General features: G+C 36.3%; 1 protein-coding gene across 1 annotated transcript; it reads left to right on the top strand.

The window, feature by feature from the left end:
• The first annotated feature begins 2,539 nt into the window (after nucleotides 1–2,539).
• On the top strand, nucleotides 2,540–23,491 carry LOC113064060 (prefoldin subunit 1). Its single transcript, XM_026234585.1, has 4 exons — nucleotides 2,540–2,649; nucleotides 3,252–3,418; nucleotides 3,512–3,596; nucleotides 23,045–23,491. Exons 1-4 carry the CDS (start codon nucleotides 2,617–2,619, stop codon nucleotides 23,126–23,128), a joined length of 369 nt encoding a protein of 122 aa, XP_026090370.1. The 5' UTR covers nucleotides 2,540–2,616; the 3' UTR covers nucleotides 23,129–23,491.
• The last annotated feature ends 667 nt before the right edge of the window (nucleotides 23,492–24,158 follow it).

The raw sequence follows: 24,158 nt of genomic DNA, 5'->3' as shown, positions 1-24,158 counted from the left end.
AGGGCAGAGTTAGACCTCTTTGCCGAAGAAGACTACTTTTACTGCCCAATTTACTTTTTGAAGCACCAAGATGCCCAGGCCCACGATTGCCCCAGCACTCACTTGTATGCCTTTCTGACTGGTGTACAGGATGCAGCCTGGAACTCTCCTCTTGTGACGTGCCACACGTGCTAACCTTTATTACAAGAGTTGCTGGATAAAGGGTGCACCCAAAGTTACACACTCAAAGTTTATGTGGCAACCATCGCAGCGAATCATGTTCTAGTGGTTGGCCAATAAGTGAGTAAAAATTACCTGGTCGTTAAATTTCTGAGGGTAGCTCCGATGTTGAACCTGTTTCGTCCTCGTACTGTGTCTACGAGGTCCTTCCTTCGAGCTGCTCCAGTTGGCTGATTTGCGGCACCAGTCGCTCAAGAACACCCTTCTCTTGGCATCGGTCAAGTGAATAGGTGAACTGCAAGCACTGTCAGTCAGTGCCTCATGTCTTGAGTTTGGGTCTAACGACTGAAAAGTCATCCTCATGCCAAGACAAGGCTATGTGCTTAAGTTTCTCTCAACCCTGTTTAGAGCACAAGGTATTATCTTTCTAGCTCTTCCTAGTTCAGAGGACGAGCAGTGTCCCAATCCACTTTGCCCTGTTAGGGCTCTTAGAGTGTATGTTGAGCGCTCTGGCCCGATTCAACACTTGGAGCAGCTCTTTGTAAGCTTTGGAGGCTGCTCTAAAGGGCTGCCAGTTATGAAACAATGACCATCTATGCTATAGCCCTAGCTTATGCTACATTGGGCCCACTCCACTCTAGGAATGACCTCCTCTTGGGCATGGTCCAGTGGGATCTCTACTGGTGACATCTGTGCGACCGCTGGCTGGTCATCCTATGTAGATTTTACTGCCTTATTTCGGTATGCAGAGCTTCTTAGTTATGCAGTTTATTATAGCATGTTGCTTTTTGGATGTGTTCCCCCGTAAGCGTGTATATTCAACAGGAGATACCATTCGAATGGGAACACTCTGGTTACTAATTGTGACGAGTGGGGCGGGGCCGAGAGCCGTGGGAACGGGGCAAGGCCGGCAGAGTGATTGGAAATGAGCAACACCTGCTCGACCTACCGGTCTCGAGTCCCACGGAGGAGATGGAAGGATATAAAACAGGAGCGACAACAGTGACAGACGAGAGAGGTCCAGGCCTGGTCCCATGGCTCTCGGCCCCGCCCCACTCGTCACACTAATGTAATCTCAGTTACGTGAGATAAGGGAACGAGCGTTACATAAATTGCCATGCTATAAGTCTACATGCAAGTCGTAAACAGGAGTTTTCCCCATAAGCGTGTGTACGCAAAGCTCGTTCCCTTATCTCAGGGAACCTAGGTTACGTTAGCAACCGGAGCGTTTATCCCATCAGTCTAAATCTATAGTACTGTTGGAAACACCACAAAACACTTGTAATTATTTATTTATAATGTATTGGTTATTTATTTTGATATGTAACAATTTTGTGTGAATGCACTGATAGTTTTGTACATGTGTTTTTATTGTATAGATATTTATTATTGATAGATACAATCAAATAATAATAGGACTGAAGTTGCATGACAGACTGTACAATCACATACCTGTATGGAAAGCCCTCCTGTATAGTTTAATAATATTATAGCTAAACTGTGAAATAAACCGATTTGTGGAGCTCTAAAAACACAATCAATTAAATCACATACTGTGGAGGAATGTCTGACACAGGGCTTTGTAGGTATATCTAATACTGACAAAGTGTAGCTTAAATTAAGTGAAATAAAATAGAATATGTTTATCAAAAAATGTAAGTAAATTTTAGGCAATGACAACGAAACATTTTAACCAATGATATTACTGTTTCACTTTAATAAACAATTGTTTAATAAACATTATGAATGTCTGTGATTTTGTTTTCAGTGTTTATAATACTATAATATATAATGTTATAATATATGTTGTAGCACATTTGTCTTTTATAAATATTTATATTTTATTTATTTATTGTCAAGTTTAAACTATTGAGAGGTCACTGTGGTGGGAATTAATATGTTTATGTTATGTTATGTATTAGTATGTATCATAGAATGTGCATTGTGCTGGTTGGTTTGCTATAGTTTGTCTTCTGTATGGCAGAAGAAACCAAATAAAGTGACTCATTTGAGCCATAGTGCAGAACATACATGACTTTAGAAGACAAAACTACGTTAACATTTTTATAATTACAGATATTTTCTCGAGCAACGTAGCACTGAGGTGAAACATTCCAGTGCAAAACTGGCTGGAAAAATAGAAAAGGCAGCACTGGCTTTTGAAACATTGCCATTTTTACAGCATTACATATTTACACATATTTAAAACATCATTCACAATAAATATAAAATATTACACACGTTTAATATCTTATGCACTGTGCCATTCCTGTGCTGCACTATTTTAAGGCTGATGCTGTTTTTATAAACCTACCGTGCTGCCTAGCTAGAAAGCATTTTTGAGAACCCAGCCGTCTGTACGAAACCGAAAATGCTAGTGTCTCTAGGCAGACCTGTCACGAGCCTTCGCGACAATCGTGCGCATGCGCAGCGCAGCGCCTCATTCTACTCGGCATCATGGCGGCTCCCATAGACCTCGAGTTGAAAAAGGTAAACGAGGGAATACAGATTTATTCATACAACAAAAACGGGGTTATTGCTTCGTCATAATAAATTAAGCGAGTAAAGAGTTTTTAAACCCAAGTAGATTACAATTATGCAATGGAACTGCAAAAACAATGTGATATATACCAACATGCAACCTCGCTGCACTAGAACCATTTTCATTTTTTATTCCCTTATTCCCAGTATTATAAAGTCCAAATATCATAGACATTACACTTTTTACTACTGTAAACATTGTATAAATTAATATGTATAATACATACATCAAATGATGTACGAGGCTTTCAAAATATAGCTGTCATTTTGGTTAATTGATGTTTACTTTGTTTCTGATTAACTGCGATATTTTTTGATGAAATGTATGATTCAAATGATAAACCTTTTAAAGGTTTAAAGAGTCTAGTGTAGTCCATATAGTTTAGTGTGTAGTAGTTTATATAGAACAACCCTTCTTCATGTTCTTCTTCTATAATAACTTTCTCTTTCACGTCCAATAAAACATTTTTAAAGGCATGCGAAAAGACGATGATATTGCATTTAAGATCTCATTTGACTCAAACTGCAATCCTTACATCTGTATGCCACAGGCCTTTGCAGAGTTGCAGGCTAAAATGGTTGACACCCAGCAGAAGGTGAAGCTGGCAGACCTGCAGATCGAACAGCTGAGCCGCATGAAGAAGCACTCCAACCTCACGCACGCAGAGATCAAACTGCTCCCTGACAGCACCCGCATGTACGAGGGAGCAGGACGCATGTATGTACATTCTTGTTGGTGTAAAATCTGCACTAAATTTTTAAATTTTTTTTACTCTGTTCACTGTTTTGACCATCTTCTCAATTTTTACAGGTTCATTTTACAGTCAAAAGATGAGATCGCCAATCAGCTTTTGGAAAAGCAGAAGACGGCAGATGAGAAGATCAAGGAGCTTGAGGTAAGTTAGGACCACGAAAAAAAAAAACAACAACAGCAATTTCTCTTACTTCTCAGCAGTATTGATTTACATGTTTACATCTGGTATTAACATATATATTGAAATCCAATCGCAAGTGTCAAGTACAGGTGTAAACAAAGCCTAAAGCGTTTTGGACCTAGTCACTGAAACCACATTTTAGGGATGTTGCATGTGGCACATTGATTGCGTTAGTGTACATGCTAATATGTAATTGTCTACTCAACCACTAATAAAATACCAACGTTTCACAGTTTGCTGTTTATGCATCATCTAGAAAAATATGATGGAATTCCATGCATATACACATCACACAGAACAGCTTCAGCATGCCATATGCATGGACACAAGCCCCTTTTACACGGCGATTCCGGAAAATGTGCGGGTAATGTATTCCCGGGTCGCTAGATTTTGCAAATAACCGAGTATTGGATTTTAATCATCATTTTTGTGTTTAAAAATTAGCAGATATATTTCTGACTGTTTACAACTTTGTGTTTTATTATATAAATGTACATTATAATTATTACAAATATTAGTTTATTATTCTCTGCTTTATCTTTATCATGTTATGAAAGATTTCTGTTTAAAGCTAAATGAATCACGGTTTACCATAGTATTAAGCAGCACAACTGTTTTTAACACGGATTATGGCAAAAAAAAAAAATGTATTGAGCACCAAATCAGCATATTTGAATTAATTTTTGAACCAATATTTCACAATATAGCTCAAATAATATTTCCCAATATTCCTGTTTTGCTGTATTTATGATCAAATAATTGCATTCTTGGTGGGCATAAGAGACTTGTTTAAAAATCCCAACTCCAATGTTTTGAACAGTAGATACACTGATACAGTGACTGTGATGTATGCACTCGTGAAAGGAAAGCTCCCCAGTTTGATGAAATCCAATCACAAGTGGTCCAATGCATTTGAAGTGCATGTGGTGTAAGGTGTAATGCGATCAGGTCGACCACTCATGATCAAATCACCCAAGACCGATGTTACTACCAGGTGTAAACAGAGCCCATGTCTTGTGTTTCTGATCCGAGTATACCTATTCTTCTCTTCCCTCTTCTTGAATTTCGAAAAGAAGGTGTCAGAACTGTTAGCTTGTTCAATTGCTCTGTCATGCTTCTATTACAAAGATGACTAAAACCATTAGAAGTAGAAAGTTTAGACAATTCATGAGTAAGAAATGTCTGACTTTGTTCAGACAAACCATGTCTACACAAAGAAAAAAGACTAAATGTGTTTTTATTAATGACACTGGACCACATTTAAAGATGCTAATTAATGTATAAATAGTATTTTGATGCAGAAAGATCTTATTTGTGTGTGTGTGTGTGTGTGTGTGTGTGGGGCTTCAAGTGTTTACATGGAAGCTGTGCTCAGTTTCTGTTTCTTTAAAAACCCAAATTCTTGCGCGGTCAGTTACCAAGAACTCATTGTAAGGAAACGGTGATGACAAATGTCATCGTCATCATCTACATGTGGGCCTCTATGAAAATGACTGATGCAATGGATTCAGTGTCACATCATGTTTTTCCTGTTGTGGGGTGTTGAATCGTAGATGTTGTCACAGGTTTTGGTGTCACCGGTGTCAAATTTAAATGATCTGCTCTTTCGAAGTTCCTTGGGAAATTGGATTGCTTGTTTGTTGGGTTTTTGAGGGATTTCTGATTGTGTTCTAATGTAACATAGACATTATGAAATAGGTAGAGTCCAAGGTTGCTGTAGACTAAATATATATACAATTTGCATTTTTTACATATCTTTTTTATTCTATACAGTAAAGAATTTTAAAATTGAACCTTCCTTTTAATGAGCTGTATTATTTAATTATTCATGAAATGTACTTATTACTTTAAAGTCTTTTATAATCCTATTCGTTACATCTTAAATTAATTAATTTGTTACGCAAAGAAGGATTAAACTGAGCAAAGGCGACAGCAAAGGCATTTTTAATCTTAAAAGATTTCTATTTCAACTAAATGCTGCTCTTTGAACTTTCTGTTCATCAAAGAATCCTGAAAAAATGCATCTCAGTTTCCACAAAAATATTACATAGCACAAATGTTTTTAGCATTGATGATAAGAAATGGTTTCTGAAGGATCGTGTGACACTGAAGACAGGAGAAATTATTATAAACTATTTTAAAATAAAGAGGATAAGAAACTCCTTTCAAAAACATGAAACAAATATTACGACGCCAAACATTTGAACGGTAGTTACAGTTTGACGCTCACCAACTATTCTCTAAATACAAATTTCACTCAAAAGTACAGCACTTCTTTCTCTTTTGCATGAAGTTAAATGCCAAATTAAGACGACCCATTTTGCAAAATGAAATATGTATGTGATTTTTTTGTTTTTAACATTTAAACAACAGAATATAGCAGTAAGACATAAGTATTGAACTGAAGAAAGCATTTCACACACATTAAACAGCACAAGCAAGTTAGCACCTTGTATGGAAACTGGTCATTAAACTTTGCTTTGTGGTAAATTTTTCAAATGCATGTTATTATGTGAAGTATCCAGTCCGTAAACACTGCTTAATACCAGCATTTACTACACACTCTGGGGGATGCAGCAGGCTTTTGCCGGAAACTTCTCTTCATCGTATTTCTATTTTCTTTTTCTTACTCAAGATATAACCCCATTCAGGTGAGAAGTTTTAATAAAACAGCACAGCCTGTCATCAAGGTGTCATATTGTGAGGCGTGCTTCTATTTATTTTTCTTGAAAGATATTTTAAGACTATGCAAGTTTGGAAAATTTTATGAGAAGGATGAGAGCAAGTATTTATTTCCTTATGATGGGAATTTAAAGTCATTTACTAAAAATAGTTTATTTTATACAATGCTGGTAAGATCATGTTTAAGCAGAATGAGAGGTATCAGTGCAGATGAATTGTGTCAGAGCCTCTTGATCTGAGTGTATGAAGTAATGAAAGGTGGTCTGTGATGCAGTGAAACAGATGAAGCAGATGAGACATTTAGTACAGGTACACAGTGGTCTAGTTCATCTGTCTGGGTCTGATGTGTCATGCAGAATCATTTCTTCATCTCTCTCCAGCTTTGAGCCTGTGTTGAAAATGTAGATCAAAACGTTTAAGTCATGACCTTGTGCAAGTATTTACCCTCTGGCTACAATCATCAAGTATCTGAATCAAAGAGTATAGGCACAAAATCCTTTCTTTCTTTCTTTCTTTCTTTCTTTCTTTCTCTCACTCACTCTTTCTTCTATACTTGTCTTCATTAATTTGGTTTTTGTTAATTTAATAACTGTTTACAAATATATACATATAAATCCAATCAAACGTTTGGGATCAGTACAGTGTTTATTAAAGAAATGATTGCTAATAAGAAATAATATTAAGTATTAAATTCTGCAAGTATGCATTCAGTTAATCAAAAGTGACGGTAAAGACTTTTGTTACAAAATATTTTTCATTCAGTCTGTTTTTTAAACTTTCTATTCATCAAATAATTATTTCAAAAAGTTTCATAATTTTGCAAAAATATTAAGCCAATAATATTAAATATTAAGCAGTCAATCAGACTGGATTCATGGCTGACAAAAATTCAGATTTTTCATCACAACATTAAATCCCTTTTCAAATATATCAAAATTGAAAACCATTATTTTTAATTGTAATAATATGCTGTATATTTGAACAAATAAATGCAGCTTCGCAAGCATAAGAGACTTGATGAAGTTTTCGACTTTTAATTGCAACATACTGCTTTTGCATGTTTGGACACAGGGTTTTTAAAATTGTTATCATTTCAGGTTATTAATGAAACAATAATTGAAATTTAGTCTATTAGCCTGTTAGATATTCTTTGCTTTGAGTGGCACTGCACATGTATGATGTCAGAGTGATATGGAAAATGCATTTCCTTGTTTATCCAAGATGTCAAGGTAAAACACTTTGCATAGTTTGAATAATGTATTTACTATCTGATCAATTACTCATCCACCTCCCAACTTTGCATATGCACATACTTTTCTTAATGCTACTTACATTATTTGCAGGTACTGAGCATTTAAAAGGCAAATGAGCTAAAAGGAAGTGCACCTTAAGTTTACATGAGGGCTGTATGGTCATAGGAGTTCACTCATGTGCAGTATTTCTGAGCTGTGTGTGTGTGTGTGTGTCTGTGTGTGTGTGTGTGTTCTGGCTGAGACTGTGTTCTGCATCGTGTCTGGGCCTGTCTGACTTTGGCTGCGGTGCACTGGGCAGTTTGGGTGTAATTCCAGGCTCAGCCATGACTTCATCCTGAACAAATTCAGGGCTGGTGACTTCTGGAATGGTGCCCAGGGCTTCCCTGGTGGTGCAGCCCAACCCCACCATAAGAAGTACCTCATCAAACCCGATGACAGCTGGTTTCATTGCACTGTGCCCGTTACATATCCCATAGTGACCAGGGGCCAGATTCTAAAAGCATTCGTATAAATTTATTCTTAACTGCTATTTTCTTCTTATTTTCTAACTTAAAAATAAAATGTACGAATATTTTGTACATTTTTTAATAATGTTCTTATCTTTTTTTTTTTACCATAAGATTGTACTTAGTAAAGTCAGGTTGAGCTTTATTGTCATTCCACTACATGTGTGGACATACATTGGAATGAAATGTTGTGTCTTGCAGGACCACGATGCTACATAAATAAACATAATTAAAACATACAAAACTAGACTTTAGAACAATTATTAGACCTACATAGCTAACTAATTGAATCGATAATCTAATTAAACACTGTAAAAAAAAAAAAACTGTAACTTTATGGTAAAATACAGGCAGCTGTGGTTGCAAGAACTTCACAGTAAAAAATATATGGTAGGATAATATATTGGGTTTTACAGACTTAAATTAAATTCACAATAAAATACCCTCATTTATAAACTGATATAATGGTAATAAACCAACATATTGAAGTTTTTATTGTACCATTGTAATGCACTGATAACCAAGAAAAACTGATGGTGATGAGAAAGTCACATAAGGGCAATACTTATATATAGAAGTTGCACTGTGTCATTCACACAAACACTAAACCCCATCATTATGACACACATGATACTGAAATAATGCAATAAACATCATTTTAACATCATTAGATGTAAGATTTAACCATAATGTACACAACTAATAAGAAAAAAAACTAAAAAACATTATTAAACACACACACACAAAAACATCAAATATGAAATGTCATGGAGTGAATTCTAGGAGTGTCACTTTACTGTTTGTCACCGTTAATTATACAATGACTTTTTCATTTTCTCTTACAAAAACTGATTTTTTAACAGTATTTTACTGTAAAATTACATTAAATGCAATTATATTTATTTGCCGAATATATTATGTAAACTTACATAGTTGCTTACATACACTTACATAGAACTTATAGTCTTTAACTGTTAAAATTACAATATTTTTTTACAGTCTACATGTACTATAAATAGTTGACTATACATACACATAACCTAAAACAGACTATACAATTACTTTACATGATAACTGCATGACATTATGCAAAATAGACATTTAAGGTTAATAAGCAAGAAGTGCAGTATGACTATTGGTGCATTCACAAGTAAACATTTGTCTTATTAAATCTTTGTAACATGAAGTATTTATAAAAAACCCTGCATCTAGATAGAAAAGAGGGTGTTTTCTACAGGTGGTTTGTCAAACCCTCTGATGCTCTCCTCTTTGATGCTCTGTTACGGTCTTCCTGTTGGCAAGAGCTGGAAGAGACTGTGGGAGGGATGCGTGGGCTCCTTTGCGATACTCATAGCTTTACTTGAGCATTGTGCAAGGAAAATGTCCAGAATGGAGGGGAGAGGGGCTATGTGTACTGTCCACTGTAGGGTCTTGTGGTCACCAGCACTGCAGTTCCCATACCAGACAGTGATGCAGCCGGTCAGTACGCTCTCAATGGTTCCTCTGTAGAATGTGGTGAGGATGGCTGGAGGGAGACTTTCCCTTTTGAAGAAGTGTAGCCACTGTTGCAACTTCATGGAGAGTGGTGTAGTGTTGGTGGTCCCGGTGAGGTCTTCTGTTGTATGCACCCTTTAGGAATTTAGTGCTGCTGACTCTCTCCACAGTCAAGCTGTCGATAGTCAGTGGGGGGTGGTCAATAGAGTTGACAAGGACAACGTAATAATTTAGGGGGTGAACTATGGCATATCAAAAAGAGATTATACTTCTGTCTCATTGCAGATCTGATCAAACCCATTGGCCATAGGTAGGAGAACCGCTGACTTACAATTCATGAGACTGAGTAATCTAGCATATAAAGTCGCCAAGGCTGTGCTTTCACCCTGCAGTGAGGTCAGCTTGACAGATTCTGGTAAAACACCAAAGAATACCATTAGGGGTTGGAGTCCTTTGGTAAAAAAAGAGATTTTAGAGAAACACCTAAACACTCTCCCCCAGATGTCCACACAATTTGGGACACAACCAAAAAGAGTGCAGTAAAGTTGCTGGTTCAGTTTCACAACGAAGACAGGCTGGGTCAAGTCTGGGTTTAGTTCTGGACCAATGAGTTCTATGCACTACCTTGAATTGAATTAGAGTATGCTAGCATTGATTGATAATGAGTGGATTCGAGCAAGGATTGAGTCCCAATCTTTTTTTCCCTCAAGCACCAGGTTAAGCTCCTCCTTCCAAAGCATCCTCAACGGAGCCATTGAGGGGGACAATAATAAATTTTACAGAAGGAAACACGATTAAAGGGGGGTGAAATGCTATTTCATGCATACTGAGTTTTTTACACTGTTAAAGAGTTGGATTCCCATGCTAAACATGGACAAAGTTTACTTAATTAAGTTGTACGTTTGAAGGAGTATTTCTGTTCCAAAAATACCTCTTCCGGTTTGTCACAAGTTTCGGAAATGCGTATCGTTTATTTCTTAAGGATGATGCAATCCCAACGAAAAAGGGTCACGATCGTGTGTTGGAACCGCAGGCGGTGAGTAAAACTGCTTCAAATATCTCTGCCTCCTTGTTAGTGCGTCTGGCTCCCGAGTCATTGCTGCTGCTGCTCTCGTTCAGTTTCAGCCTCGGGATCTGATTCTGGATCATAAATAAACGGCTGAATCTGAATGTAAGCCATGGTTTGTTTTGGATGATGGTTTTTTCCTCAAGGTAATGTCAGCTTCCAAACGCTCTCAACGCAAAAGCCTACTGGCGCTCGTGATTCTTTAGCTCTGCCCACACATCACGCCTCCAGTCGGTTGTGTTTTTCCGGGAAAAATCGGTACAGACTATCTTTCTCTTATGAATATAATAAAACTAAAGACTTTTTGGAGTTATGAAGGATGCAGTACTACTCTATAGGCACTCAAGATTAACAGGATATTGAATGAAAACGAGCATTTCACCCCCTTTAAGATCAGGGTAAACTGATACATGTAAGTATCTTCTGTAGCTTCTGAAGGGCTATACTAAATGAGAAAAAAAAAGATGTTTAAGCGAAATAAGAAAATTGTACACATCTTCAAACAGCTGTGGATCATCCAGGAAACAACCCAGTATTAAGAATCAAGTGTACAGTATGTATACTTTTGAACGGGTTCATTTTATATTTATAAATTCTATATTATTTTCTCTTGTTGACTATTAGTAAACGTCTTTTAATGTGAAAAATATCTTAATCAGTCAATACTAAATAAAAAATAACATGCATTTTGAATGAGCTCTCTAACTTTGGTAAAATAATTAACATTTTGCAGATCATGCAAAGTGTATGTGAAATTTTATGTGAAAAGTTGGCCAACTGTAGCTAATCCAGGCCCTCTAAAAAAAGAAGGTAAATATGTTGCAAAAAAAAAAAAAAGGTGCTGTAAAAGAATGGTCCTTGAGACCTAATGTGAGACAAAACTGAGACAGATCCTAAATGAATGTTAACAACAAAGTTTTTAACAAAATGAGTGTACTTAAAGGGAATGGTGCACATAGCAAGGATGTTAAAGTTGCAGTGGAGCAGGAGGCAGGTTTCATCAGTAATTTCTGAAGTTGTATGCCATGATGTAACAAAAAATTGCATATTCCTTATATTTGCTGCCTAATAATATGTTTAAAAAAGTGACAGAGCCAGGCATTTTGGTTTCATGAGATGATTTTGACTAATTCATTTAAACTTATTATTCCACATAAAAGATGTAATATTCTGCTGATAAACGATTAAAGATTTTGGTGTAACTATAGGAAGCCACTGAAGTTCATTTTGATCATATTCTGTCTTCCTGTTAAAGAGATAGGATAGGAATAAAGACTTAACATAATTATATAGAGGCCTCATATTGGCTTTGAACAAGTCAGAAAGTTTACAGGTGACCAGGACTCCCAAGAACTTTTTCTTAAGGGTTTCACCCAACCATGAAAATGCTTACCCTCATGCTGTTCTGAACTTTGGTTAATTTTCAAAACATAAACTAAGATAATTCTTTATGAAACCCCAAATGCTTCTGTCCCTCCATTAAAATTCCAAGTAGCCAAAAAACACAAAAGATCATAAAGGCATAGAAAAAGTAATTTATAAATCAAGTGGTTTAATCCAGATCTTGTCCCTTCTTATGATGAACATAGTTCATTTACATCAAAACAATAATCAACATCTTATGTATGGGTGTCAGTAAGTCTTTGATCTTTGAAAACATTTTCTTTAACAAGAAGATTTTTGTGAATCCGGCCCCAGACACAAATGTTTTCTGCTTATCCCAACGTCATAATCAATTGTTGGTTTTAAGACCAATTCACTCTGCGTTGGTAGTCAACTGAATAAAGTACGTCACTTCTCAGACATTCCAAGACCCAAAAAAATGCTGATTTAACTTGTTCAATTGGCGAAAACAAGTGCCGACCAACGCCAACAGGGGTAGCACACTGATCAGACAAAACCTAATGAACGTGTCTGTTGCCATTTGTTGGCGTCGGTCAGTGCAGTGTGAATTGGCTTTTAAGGGCACCGATATAATGATGGTGATTGTTAGCGTTTGAAAGACAACCCCTGAGTCACACAAATGTTTCACAAGCCTCCTTGCTTTTTTAACGCCTGTGTACAGTCAAACCGCATAGCTGCCATTTTCCGCCTAGTACATACTGAGACTGCATTTAGACCACAGAGAGCGAATGAACTCATGACTCCTTTGGCCTCGGTATTCACACAGCCTAGACGCAAAGCAATACGTTACGAGGTAACACGATGTTGTCAGCATCTGAGCATCGCCTTGGCCTACACACCACCCTCGTGATCCCCATACATGACTGATGACTCTTTGGGTGACACTAACCCCACTGCTGGTTCAACTATGAGCTCATAATTGGCCCACGATGCAGGTGGGCTGCGTGCCCATAGCGGGGGAGGGTCTGTTGTGAAGCGTGTGAGATAACCTGTTGACAGGGCTGTTATGGATCTGTCATCCCCCTTCCCTGAGTCTCACCGGGGTATTGTTTGTTGCATTTGCAGTGAAAGATAGGAGAAGCTTGTTATTAATACTCCAGAGACAGCAGGAGGGGAGTTGCTGCAGATTTAGTTGCATGGCTTGGGTGTCAGTGCATGGGACAAATGTCCTTACATGGCACTTTCATGCCCACATCTTCTTTGAGACACATGATGGGTCTCCTCGCACCCGCTGTGCTGCGCCTCATTTGACTTTGTACCCTTGATCTTGACAGTAGCACAGAACTACACTACTCTTTTAAAAGTGCCCATCCAATTATTGCACCCTCAAAGAAAAATATTTGATAGCATGAAAATAAAACATAAAATATTAGATGAAACCGTTCACAAAGATTCACACAGTCTCTTAGGGCCAAAATTTTGCCTGGCCCCTCCTCAAAAGAAAGACTGATCTTTAAAATGCAAATGTTTATTTATTTATTTGCAAAAATAAAAGATAATTATACTGTTCAAATGTTTGGGGTTGATAATATATTTTAATGTTTTGAAAAGGAGTGTTTTATACTTGCCATAACTGCATTTATAATCAAAAATATGATAAACGGTAATATTGTGAAATTTTACAACAATTTAAAATTACTGTTTTACGTGTTAAGGTTTAACGGTACAATTTGTAAGACATTTGCAGTAAAATATCCAAAAACCACTAGGCTAGTGTTACAAATTTTGTCCAGCTGATGATTAACAATATCTCTAATGTTTTCAACTACTTGTAAATCATGAGAAAATACCCATTTTAAAAACAGTGACTAGGGGCAATGCAGTCGCCTGTCAATGACGTTAGTTACCTTTTGTGTCCACCTTTACTGACGTAGAAACCACATGACAACAGTGTCTGGACAGATGTGGAAGTAGTTTCTAACATCCAGCAAACCACTAGTTTACTTCAAGCAGTTCATTGTTTACTTCTTTCACATTTTATGGTGGATTGTGTTACTTATTTATGGAACATAATTACTCTTTACCATCTGCCGCTGGTTCTTTAATCTTACTCTCACCAACATTTATTGATTTTAACATTTTGGAATAATTTATTTATATAGCATATTTTTATTTAGTCTCACTGGTAAAGACCTTTTTAAAAAACAAAACAAATTTATAAACTTAAACAAATACTGAATGCTGATTAAGAAAACCCTCATTGAATGTGTGTTGATTGTGTTGTTTGGACTGTAGAACTATGCAGTTATTCCCTTTCATTTCACGTAGTTACAGTTAATCTTTTCATTTAAGGCCAGTTCTATTTAGTTTCAACCCAATTCGAAAACAAAAGCTAAATGCTGATGTCTGTACCATCTATGTTTGTATTGAATGTCGGCTACTTACTGTACAGTTACTGCAGTTAATTTCAGATGGTTACGGTTATTGTTTTCAACCGTTTGTTATTATTATTACATTATTATTATAATGTAAACAGACTACCCAACTAGTTTAGCCAACATTATATAACATTCGCTCAACTCACCCGAGACTCTTCAGTGCAATATATTGGGAAGCGTATCAATGGTGTGAGGTTATCGATGCTTGTAACCTGGAAACTGTTTAAACATCAAATGAAACATGAATTTAAATTAGACCATAAAAGCCCAGACGCGGAGAGGGGACTTCATTTGAAATGTCCACCACACCGTCACCACTGAAATTCACAGATTCCTCATTTTTCTGTAGGTGTTTAATCAACACAATCAAAATTATAGTTTATCTTTGCAGAATGCGAGAACAATGGCCCAGATAGAGCTAAAGTTCCTGTTTCAATGGCACTTCTAAGAAAACACCTTGTGTTTCTGCGGATCAAAGAATTCAGAATAAAGAATTTCTCTAGAGTTAAACCGCTGCAGCCACATTCCTTTGGCGGTTGTTTTTTGTTTATGTTGCTAAAGCTGAATCTCAACTCTTTGCCGCTCATCCGTTCCGTCCGCCTTTGTGGCTGGCCAGTGCTTTTCAGAAGCGTCACCTCTGCCTCTTGTAGCGGAGCCGGTAACAACAAAGGGCTCTTTTACGGCGGTGTCTGCGCAGTCTATCTGCCCTGTCATCTGTGCTCTGACAGAAGTTACTATGGGCGGCCCTCACTCCCATGAGAGGTTCCATTCAGGCCACAACAATGAAGGCTTCTGCAGCCGGATTCATACCGAACTGCAGAAGAGAGAGCCACAAGACCTCTCTTTGTGCCTTCTTCCGCATTGTTCTGGGAAGGTCAGTCTTCTGAGGTATCTTGATAGTTTTTCCATAACCCAACGTGTTTGGGCAAAGCAGAATCTGCAGGGTTCATACCTTTGATGATTACCGATTTAGTACTATAATAAAAAAAAAAAAATTATCCTGTAAAAATTATCTTGTTAAATGGTGTTAAGGTTTAAAATGTGCATGCTAGAATAATAACGTAAAAATAAAGTAAAATGTGAGCATATATTACAGAACAACCTATAATTAAAAAAGTATTTATAATATCGCTCCTCTACTAAAATCATAAAATATACTGACAATCACAAATAGTAACAGGTGGTAAAGATAAAGTCAAAGTACATCACAATTTGCTTTTCTGAAGTACGTTAATAATGCACACAAATTAAGTACAAAACACTAAAACGATGCAATGAACACAAATTAAAATGTTTAATTTGTAAAATAAACCCCTAACATGCATAGCATAAGAAACACATCATGTGTGAAGTGTCACACAGGGAGTTCTGGAAATGTCAGTTTACGGGGTTTCACTGTAAATCATAATAGGAGTTGTTCTTTTTTCCATAAACACTTTATTTAACAGTATCATATATACATAACACATGATCAGTACTCATGTATAAACAAACACACAAAGACAAAATATCACCTGGGCAATGCACACTAAAATAATGCAATAAACAATTACTTCTAAATAACAAATAAGAAGTAAAGAATTAAAAATAAAGACATTTTACACAAAGCACCCTAATGTACATTATTTATCAGAAATAAGATAAAACAATGTAAAAAGAAAAAAAAGTGATGTTTCACACGGGGCCTTTAGTAATAATATTTTTCACAATAAGTTTAAAGTAATCTATAGTTTTTACTATACATAAACATTACTTTGACAGTACTTTACAAAACATTTTTAGAAAAAGTGATGTAAAACCATTTACAATTTTGTCACTAGTAAATTTTAAAAAAAGGCAACTTATTGGTTACTAAAAAAAAGCTATTTGTACAGTATTTTTATAGTTTATGTTTTTTTTCTATGACTGATTTATTAAATAGAGCCGGATTTAAATGGTGCTATTTCATAGAGGAGAGCTCAGTGGAGATGTCCGAAAGTGAGAAAGACACACACATACACACACCAAGCAGGACATTCATAGAGTCAAAAGATTGATTGTTTTACACTCGCCTCAGTAGAGCTGTGTAGGAGGCAAACTGCGCCTAGTTAGTTTTGTTTCTGTTCCTGCACTTAACAGCTAGTTACATCTTGCTTAACACAGATATAGTAGTCAATACAACAGTCTTCCACCGAATTTTCCACATGTATCTGAAGCTTCATTTCTTTTGCATATGATTCACAGAGCATACAGGGAGGAGGATTCCCCTGTAGCGTTTCAGCTGGATCTCCAGGGTTCTTTTTATAGAATATCTGCTTCACCCAATACGCAAACAAGATAAATGAGTAAATAAACCACTGGAATAATATTCTTCAGTGTATTCATTGAGTTCATTTCCTGAAGGATGCATCAGACTGATTTAACTCAGTAGACTTTTTAAATGACTTATTAAAAGAACTGGCATTTAGTAATTTGCTCAGGAAATGGATCTCACAGGCCTTGTTTTGTCTCTCATGTGTATCCTGTGAAGACAATTCCATAAAAAGATGTTTCCTTGCTATATTTGTATTCTCTTTTGTCCCGAATCCTGAAACCACATCATGTATCATGGTTTCCACAAACATATTAAGCTGCACAATTGTTTTTAACATTGATAATAATAAGACATGTTGTTTGAGCACCAAGTCAGCATATTAGAATAATTTCTGATGAATCTTGTGACACTCAAGACTGGAATAATGGCTGCTCAAAATTTTGTTTTGCCATCAGAAGGATAAATTGCATTTAAAAAAATATATTTTAATTGAAAACAGTTGTTTTTTTGTAATAATATTTCACATTATTAATGTTTTTACTGTACTTATGATCAAATAAATATGGCCTCATTCTCGGTAAGAAATCAAACCGTAGTGTTCTCCACCCATGGTTCGGCATGCACTTGCACCGTAGTTCAACTTAATGAAAACACATTTGAAAAATGTTATTATATATATTTTTTTATCAAAACACATAAAATAGTTTGGATAATGTATATTTCTGTCGATAGATATGCATTCTGGCTTTCCAGTATATAACAACGACAATGACAAAAAAAAACCATGGACAAAACTGTCACTCTTTGTTCAATGCGAGTGCCGTATGCTGGAATATGAGCAGTCATTGATGCTGTCATCACCCAGGTGTTGATTTCACTCAGGTGAGACCTAAACAGCACACATTGCTGTCTCTGTTTAAACTAAACTCATTTAAGCCTTGCCAGTTTAAACATTCATGCGCCGTCATCGGAAACGCGCAAATCTGCGTCTCAGAATGCACGCAAATAGAAAATTTGCTTTTTTTTTTTTTGGTATATGCATTTTGGGTGTTCTCATGGTGGTGACATTCCTTTGTCACGGGTGAAAAGAAACTTTAAAGGCAGCCAAACAAGTTAACAGTGTCTGCTTGACAGCACTTGTCCAACTCTATCAGACTGATGAAGGGGCAAAATTCTGTGCACCCCTGTTGGCCATTGTTTTCCATCCTATCATTTTCTGCCCTCTTAAATATTTTCATGACCTTTCCCCTGCCTTTCCAAGCACTGTGACCTATAAATAATTGTGTTTTTTTCTGTAGCTCTCCATAATGGCGAGGTATGGGAAAGCTGATATCAATTGTTGTCGTATCTCTTATCATGATTGCTCAGAGAATATTTTCCCCCTCCTTCTGGCATGCAGACTTATCACAAAACAGATGTCATGGTGTGAAAAACCCATCAAACCTCGCCCTCTCATTTAAAACAAGCAAGCATGTTGGTAACATGTATCATCTGTATCTACAAACGCACATACAAAAAGCCCAAAATACACAAGCAGCTTTGTACGTAAACAACAGGCCGGACAAGATTCCAAAAATAAGCTTTCTCTTTAATGAACAATTGGCTTTTGCTTTTTTTAGGACAGAGTTCAGATATTCGTCTCATTCCGCATCCTTGTTTTGTTTATTTGTGTCACATTTGGCGTAGTTCGAATGGAAAATATGTTTGCATGAATAAAAGCACAACCAAATACCTCTCTTTTAATGCAACAACCATGACACATGTGCCTGTTACTAGGAAAACAACACAATGCGCACTTTTTTTATGTCACAAAAAGTTTCAAGGGATAGTTCAACGAAAAATTTAAATTCTGTCAGTTAGACTCATTCTGGGTTAAAAACAAAGCTTTTTGGGTTATTTGGCAACCCAGCGCTAGGTAAATATTGGACAGAACACATGCTGGGCTATTTTGACCCAGCTTGTTGGGTTTTATACAATTAACCAATTTTCTGGGTTTGTTTTTTTGGCATAGTGCTAGATCTTAATTTTAAAATGTAAGGTTTTTCATTGTCAAAAATGCACTCTAAAATCTGTTCAGTAAAATTTAGTTAGCTTTTTAGGACATGACAGGAGCACAAAGAGCAGCCATTGGGAATCTGTGGGAAGAAAATTGCTATCAGTAAGCTGTTCCAGTTCAAGTAACCCATTAAAATGATACAGCAAGCTGAATTGTGGGAAAAATAAATAAACAACCCAACATTTTTCAGAAAAACTACCCAACACCCAATAAAATATCCCAATAAAATGACCCAGCAGGCTGAACCCAGGATTTGGGTTAAGAATGATGATTTACCCAGCAAGTGTACTCGCTCTCATGTTGTTCCAAATCTGTAATTCATCTTTAAACCTAAATGAAGATATTTTTAATGAAACTTGGCAAAATCTGTTCCATCAAAACCACTTAAAGTTAAAAAGGAGAATGTAAAAGTTTCCATATGAATTGAGCAGTTGAATCGAGAAATTTAAGACACAATTGCTTTATTTCATGGGCCAAACCGGTCCGTCTGTTATAAAAAGTTTGCATCTTTATGAAGCCCCTCACACTGAAGTCACTTTCAAACAAAGAAACTTTATGTTGGTCAGTGTGAATTAGGGCGATATGCACGATATAACGTTTTAGCATCGACATCGCAGGATGTGCGTTTTTTTAGTTTTACTGATTATTATATTTATACTGATCGTTTTCGTGACCGCTGTGCTACGTACACTGGACGCGACAAAAAACGACTGTTGCAAATCCTTTGAACTTTGTGTCAGTATGTCATAAAAAGAACAAGGGATTTTCTGTGTCACGCTGTATCCAGTGTAGACAGCATCACTGATTATAATGGGTTCTATAGTTTTTTGTTACATCGCGGTGCTCGCGTCTGGTGTAGACACGGTGAGAGCCACACAGATTTTTCTAACAATATTATCATGCGCATCTAGTCAGTAAATTTGGTCCTGTGATTACCGCTTTTACACACATTTATTAGATTTAATTTATACAGTGAAGACTATGCAGTGTTATTTTACATTTGATTATTCAACCAGTATACCTGAATACTGTTAGACTTACCAGAAAAATACAAAGCACTGTTTATTTCATTTATATCTTTGTTTTATTATATTTATATATGTTTGTACTCTGTTTATTTTTCTGTGCTGATTTACTCATCTACAAAATCACCCAAATCATTGATTTTTTTTTCATATAGAGCTTTTGAAATCACCTGTCATTTTTTTTTTTCATATCGCAATATAAATCACAGAAATACAAAATATCGCAATGTGAGTTTTTCCCAATATAGTGCAGCCCTAGTGTGAATCCTTATTGCAAAATCTGTGTGGAGAAATCATTCACTCTCACACGCAATTTGCAATTCCATGGATTTCTATTGAAATGACTGTATATAACCCATTAAAATTTGCTAAACGACAGCAAATGTAACCATAATCTTAATACTTAAACCTTAATACTGCAAATGGGCCTTAACCATACCTACTTACTGCTTGATTATGGCAAAAATATAATCACAATTATTTTGGTCAATATTGGAATCATGGTTATTTAACACAATTTTGAGTGGGCCACATAACCTACTAAAACTTTATACAAGTGATTTATTTAACCTGATAACTGTCACTCACGTTTTTGAAGATAGACTTGAATGTGCATGATACAAACCAAAATTTTTATATTTCATGACTGAAAACATTTTGTAACATGATTTTGATGTGCCATTTACCTGGAAATGCAATGTCTGATTTTAAAATGGGTTTTAAAGGATGAATTTTGAGATTTTATGTTTTCAAGTGATATATAACTTCTGATGATATCTAAAAAGTGATAGAGAGAAAGGCAACGAGGAAGTCTTTTTTTTTAAACAAAGGTCAAAGCTCCTTTTGTAATGTAGATTTCTGAGGGTGCACTCTTGTCATAAATTCATCTATTACTTTTCCTACATAATTCTTAACAAACAATATTGGTATAATATATATTTGGGAGACTTAGACCTTTCCAACGATATAAAGTTTGTCAAGATTAGATTAAATTTGATTGTAATATAGTATAGTCAACGTAGGCGTCCCGTATACGGGACGGGGTGACATTTAACAGGTTAAAGATACCAGTTTATATCAAATATATATTTTATATATATATAAAAAAATGCTATGACATTTACATTTTAGAGATTTAGAGAAATTTCACAATTCTTAATACCACAGCAGAATACCAGGGTAACTAATAATTAGTAAAAAAAAACTAAAACTAGCCCTGAAAACTTATTGAAAATAATTAAACGGTCAGTAATAAGGACAAATACAATAGAAAAAAAATGCATATACTTTATATGCAAGTATAAAGTATTCAGCTAAGAGCCTACTATAAAAATTGAATAATTGAATGTAAAATAAAACCTCATAGTAGTCTTCACTGAAGTTACTTATTAAAGCTACAAAAGTGTTTTTGTCTTTCTCTTTGCCTCTGGTTGTTTGATTAATATTAAGCAGACAGTCAGCAGCAGGAATATAGAGCCACACGGATCCAATTAACTGTTACACACGTATTTTCATTCTCAATCGTTTACGTTCATATACTACATAACTGACGAGGGTTTATATGTATAATCACCAAGTGCGAAAGCGCACCACTTGAAAGAGGGCAGAATGGAGTGCAGTAATCGTTATATCTCGATTACTGCATTTTCATAATCGTTGGAGGCCAAATTAATTTCAATTAATTGCACAGCTGTACTAGTAACTTCATAAAATTATTAATAGCTTGCAGGTGTAAAAGAAATTGATTTACAAGTTCTATGAAAGTACTAAACTACAAAAGTTAGATTACGTGTTAAGGTGTGGTCACATTAACCATCATTTGGTGAATTTTTACGGACAAATAACAGACATTTTAATAGGAATGAATGCCACTGGGAATTTTCGTTTGAGGACAGAAGATTTTTCATTGCGTTTAGTGGATCATGCAGAATTGCGTTGACTAAAATTAAGCAGCTTGGTGGGACTTTTGTGTGAGCTGTGTTTCACGAATTGCTACAGTAGTACTTAGAATATAATTTTTTTTGTCTCTGTAAATTTCACTGGCAAAATACAGGGGTCACTTTCAAGCCAAGCAGCTTTCCGTTAGTTAACTGAACGAATCCATGTAACCACCTTGAACCAGTTGCGAAATTCGTATGACGAGATCTTTCGTTCTCACGAGAACATTAGATGGAATTAACTTCAATGTCAGGACAGGAATCTCTCAAGTCGTCTCATTAGAAATATCTTAATTTGCGTTTCAAAGATCAACGAAAGTCTTACAGGTTTGGAATGACACGATGTTTTTTTTTTTTTTTTTTGGGGGGGGGGGGGTGAAGTATCACTTTAAGGTTTTGTCACATCACTAGGTTTTAGAGAATCGAGCTACATTAAGCTAGTCGTGTGTGACCGAGGGGGGACGAGGATGGGTGGGGTTCCCAGACAGCAGTGAGCTAATGTGCAGTAATGCTGGGTTACAGATGTAAACACATGCCTATTCTTTAATCATTACAGAGATGTGAGCCCACAAGCCGCATGTTTCGACTTATAACCACACAGAACGACAATCTGGCACACTTTTGGTTCTTTTTTGAGTCGTCTCAAAGACTTTCAAATTGTGACGTAAGGTAAAAAAAACCTTTGCGCTGGTTCATGTAAATTGGTCAAGAATAATAAATGGCTTCATAATGTGATGTGTGTCGCACAATGTTTGTGTTGATGAATGTCAGAAATGGCTTATTTCTGATGAGAGGGTGCCACATTGCCTGGGGCAAAGGTTTTCTGACTGTGTGTGAGTGCGTGTGCACACTTAGCATTTGACTCAGTTCTTTTGCAACACATTGTCTGAAGACTTCAGGTAGAGGCCTGTAACTGAACAGTATCTCGCCGCTAACCAGGTGTCAGCTGATTACACATCCTGGCCGGCATTGCGTAACGTTCCATTTACACTTTCTCAAGCAAACAGCACCTTTGATTTAACAGTCTTCCCGAAGTTTTCTGACTATAAAAGGAAAGGCTTTTCATATTTCGAGACAATCAGAAACCTTTAACCTTATTCATCCTGAGCAATCAAAGTTTAATTCACACCAAGAGTGTCTCTGAACACGATCCAAAAAAACGATCATCGTCTTATCTTATCACAAAGAATTTTAACAGCTCTGTCACGCAGTTTGGGGAGTAAAGGGTGTGTTCAGAAAGAAAAAGCCTTCTGATGTGGCCGAGCTTGACGTTATAACCAACTTGTTTTTGTCTTTTCCCTTTGTTTTTCTGCAGCAAAAGAAGACTTACCTGGAGCGCAGCGTTAAAGATGCGGAGGACAACATAAGAGAGATGCTGATGTCCAGGAGAGCCCAGTAAAACACGCTCACACCCATCCACACGCAAAAAAAAAACCTTCTCTATCACCTTTGTACACCGTGCCCTTGGTTTGAACATGCTTCTGCATGTACTGAAGAATACTTGTGACAGACGAGCCAGCGGGAGTCATCTGTCAGCTGAACACAGGAAGTTTATTTAGGTTAATGGTTAAAAATGAATGTACTGTTGACCGTCTGTCTAATCCTGACTCGTGTGACCTCTGACACCTGAGTGGTCTGTAAGACTTTTTAAGTTATTGATGTTCTTCAACTGTTCTTTTTTCTATAGTTTTGTAATAATACAAAACATTTTGATTGTAAGCAGGTGTTAACATTGTAATAAAGGTGGCTGTTTAAAAAGAAATCTGTGTGCGTGTGTGTCATAGATGTGATCTGAATGATCTTGTACTTCATTGCTGTGTTTGTGTTTCGTGCCTGTGTCACTGGTTTCCTGTCAGTCATTCTGGACATCCTCTTTCTCCCCTCGTCTCATCTCGGTCTCCTTTCTTGTTTTCTTCTGATCCTATACTGGACTCTGAGAGAAATGTGTCGCATAAGCCTGTGGAAACTTCCAGGCTACATCTTTGAAACTGGAAAAGAGAATTACCCCAGACTTCTGCTTCAATCTTCTTAAGATATCCTTTCCTGCGTGCCGGACTGCGTCTCATACATTCGTGATGTAGATGTGTGTCTGCTTGATATCCTACTCGTCAGAACAGGATGAATTGCATAAATAAAGGAATAGAGAATCTTTCTACATGTGAAGTTTTGTAATTGATGATGTCATTGGTGTGCCACCCAATGAGGTTTTAGTTTTGGATTAAATACTCCTCATGTTGACATTGCTTTAGTAACTACTTTCTGATCGATATATATATATATATATATATATATATATATATACATATATATATATATATATATATATTTTATATATATATATATATATATATATATATATATATGCGGTTATGTGCACTTTAAGAGTTCACTTTCAGTCATACTAATGCAAAGGTTTATTTCTATCAGTG

Source organism: Carassius auratus, chromosome 46 (assembly GCF_003368295.1).
Source record: "Carassius auratus strain Wakin chromosome 46, ASM336829v1, whole genome shotgun sequence".
Classification (NCBI taxonomy): domain Eukaryota; kingdom Metazoa; phylum Chordata; class Actinopteri; order Cypriniformes; family Cyprinidae; genus Carassius; species Carassius auratus.
The sequence above is the reverse complement of the archived record's forward strand: the minus strand, read 5'-3'. Positions and strand labels throughout refer to the sequence as shown.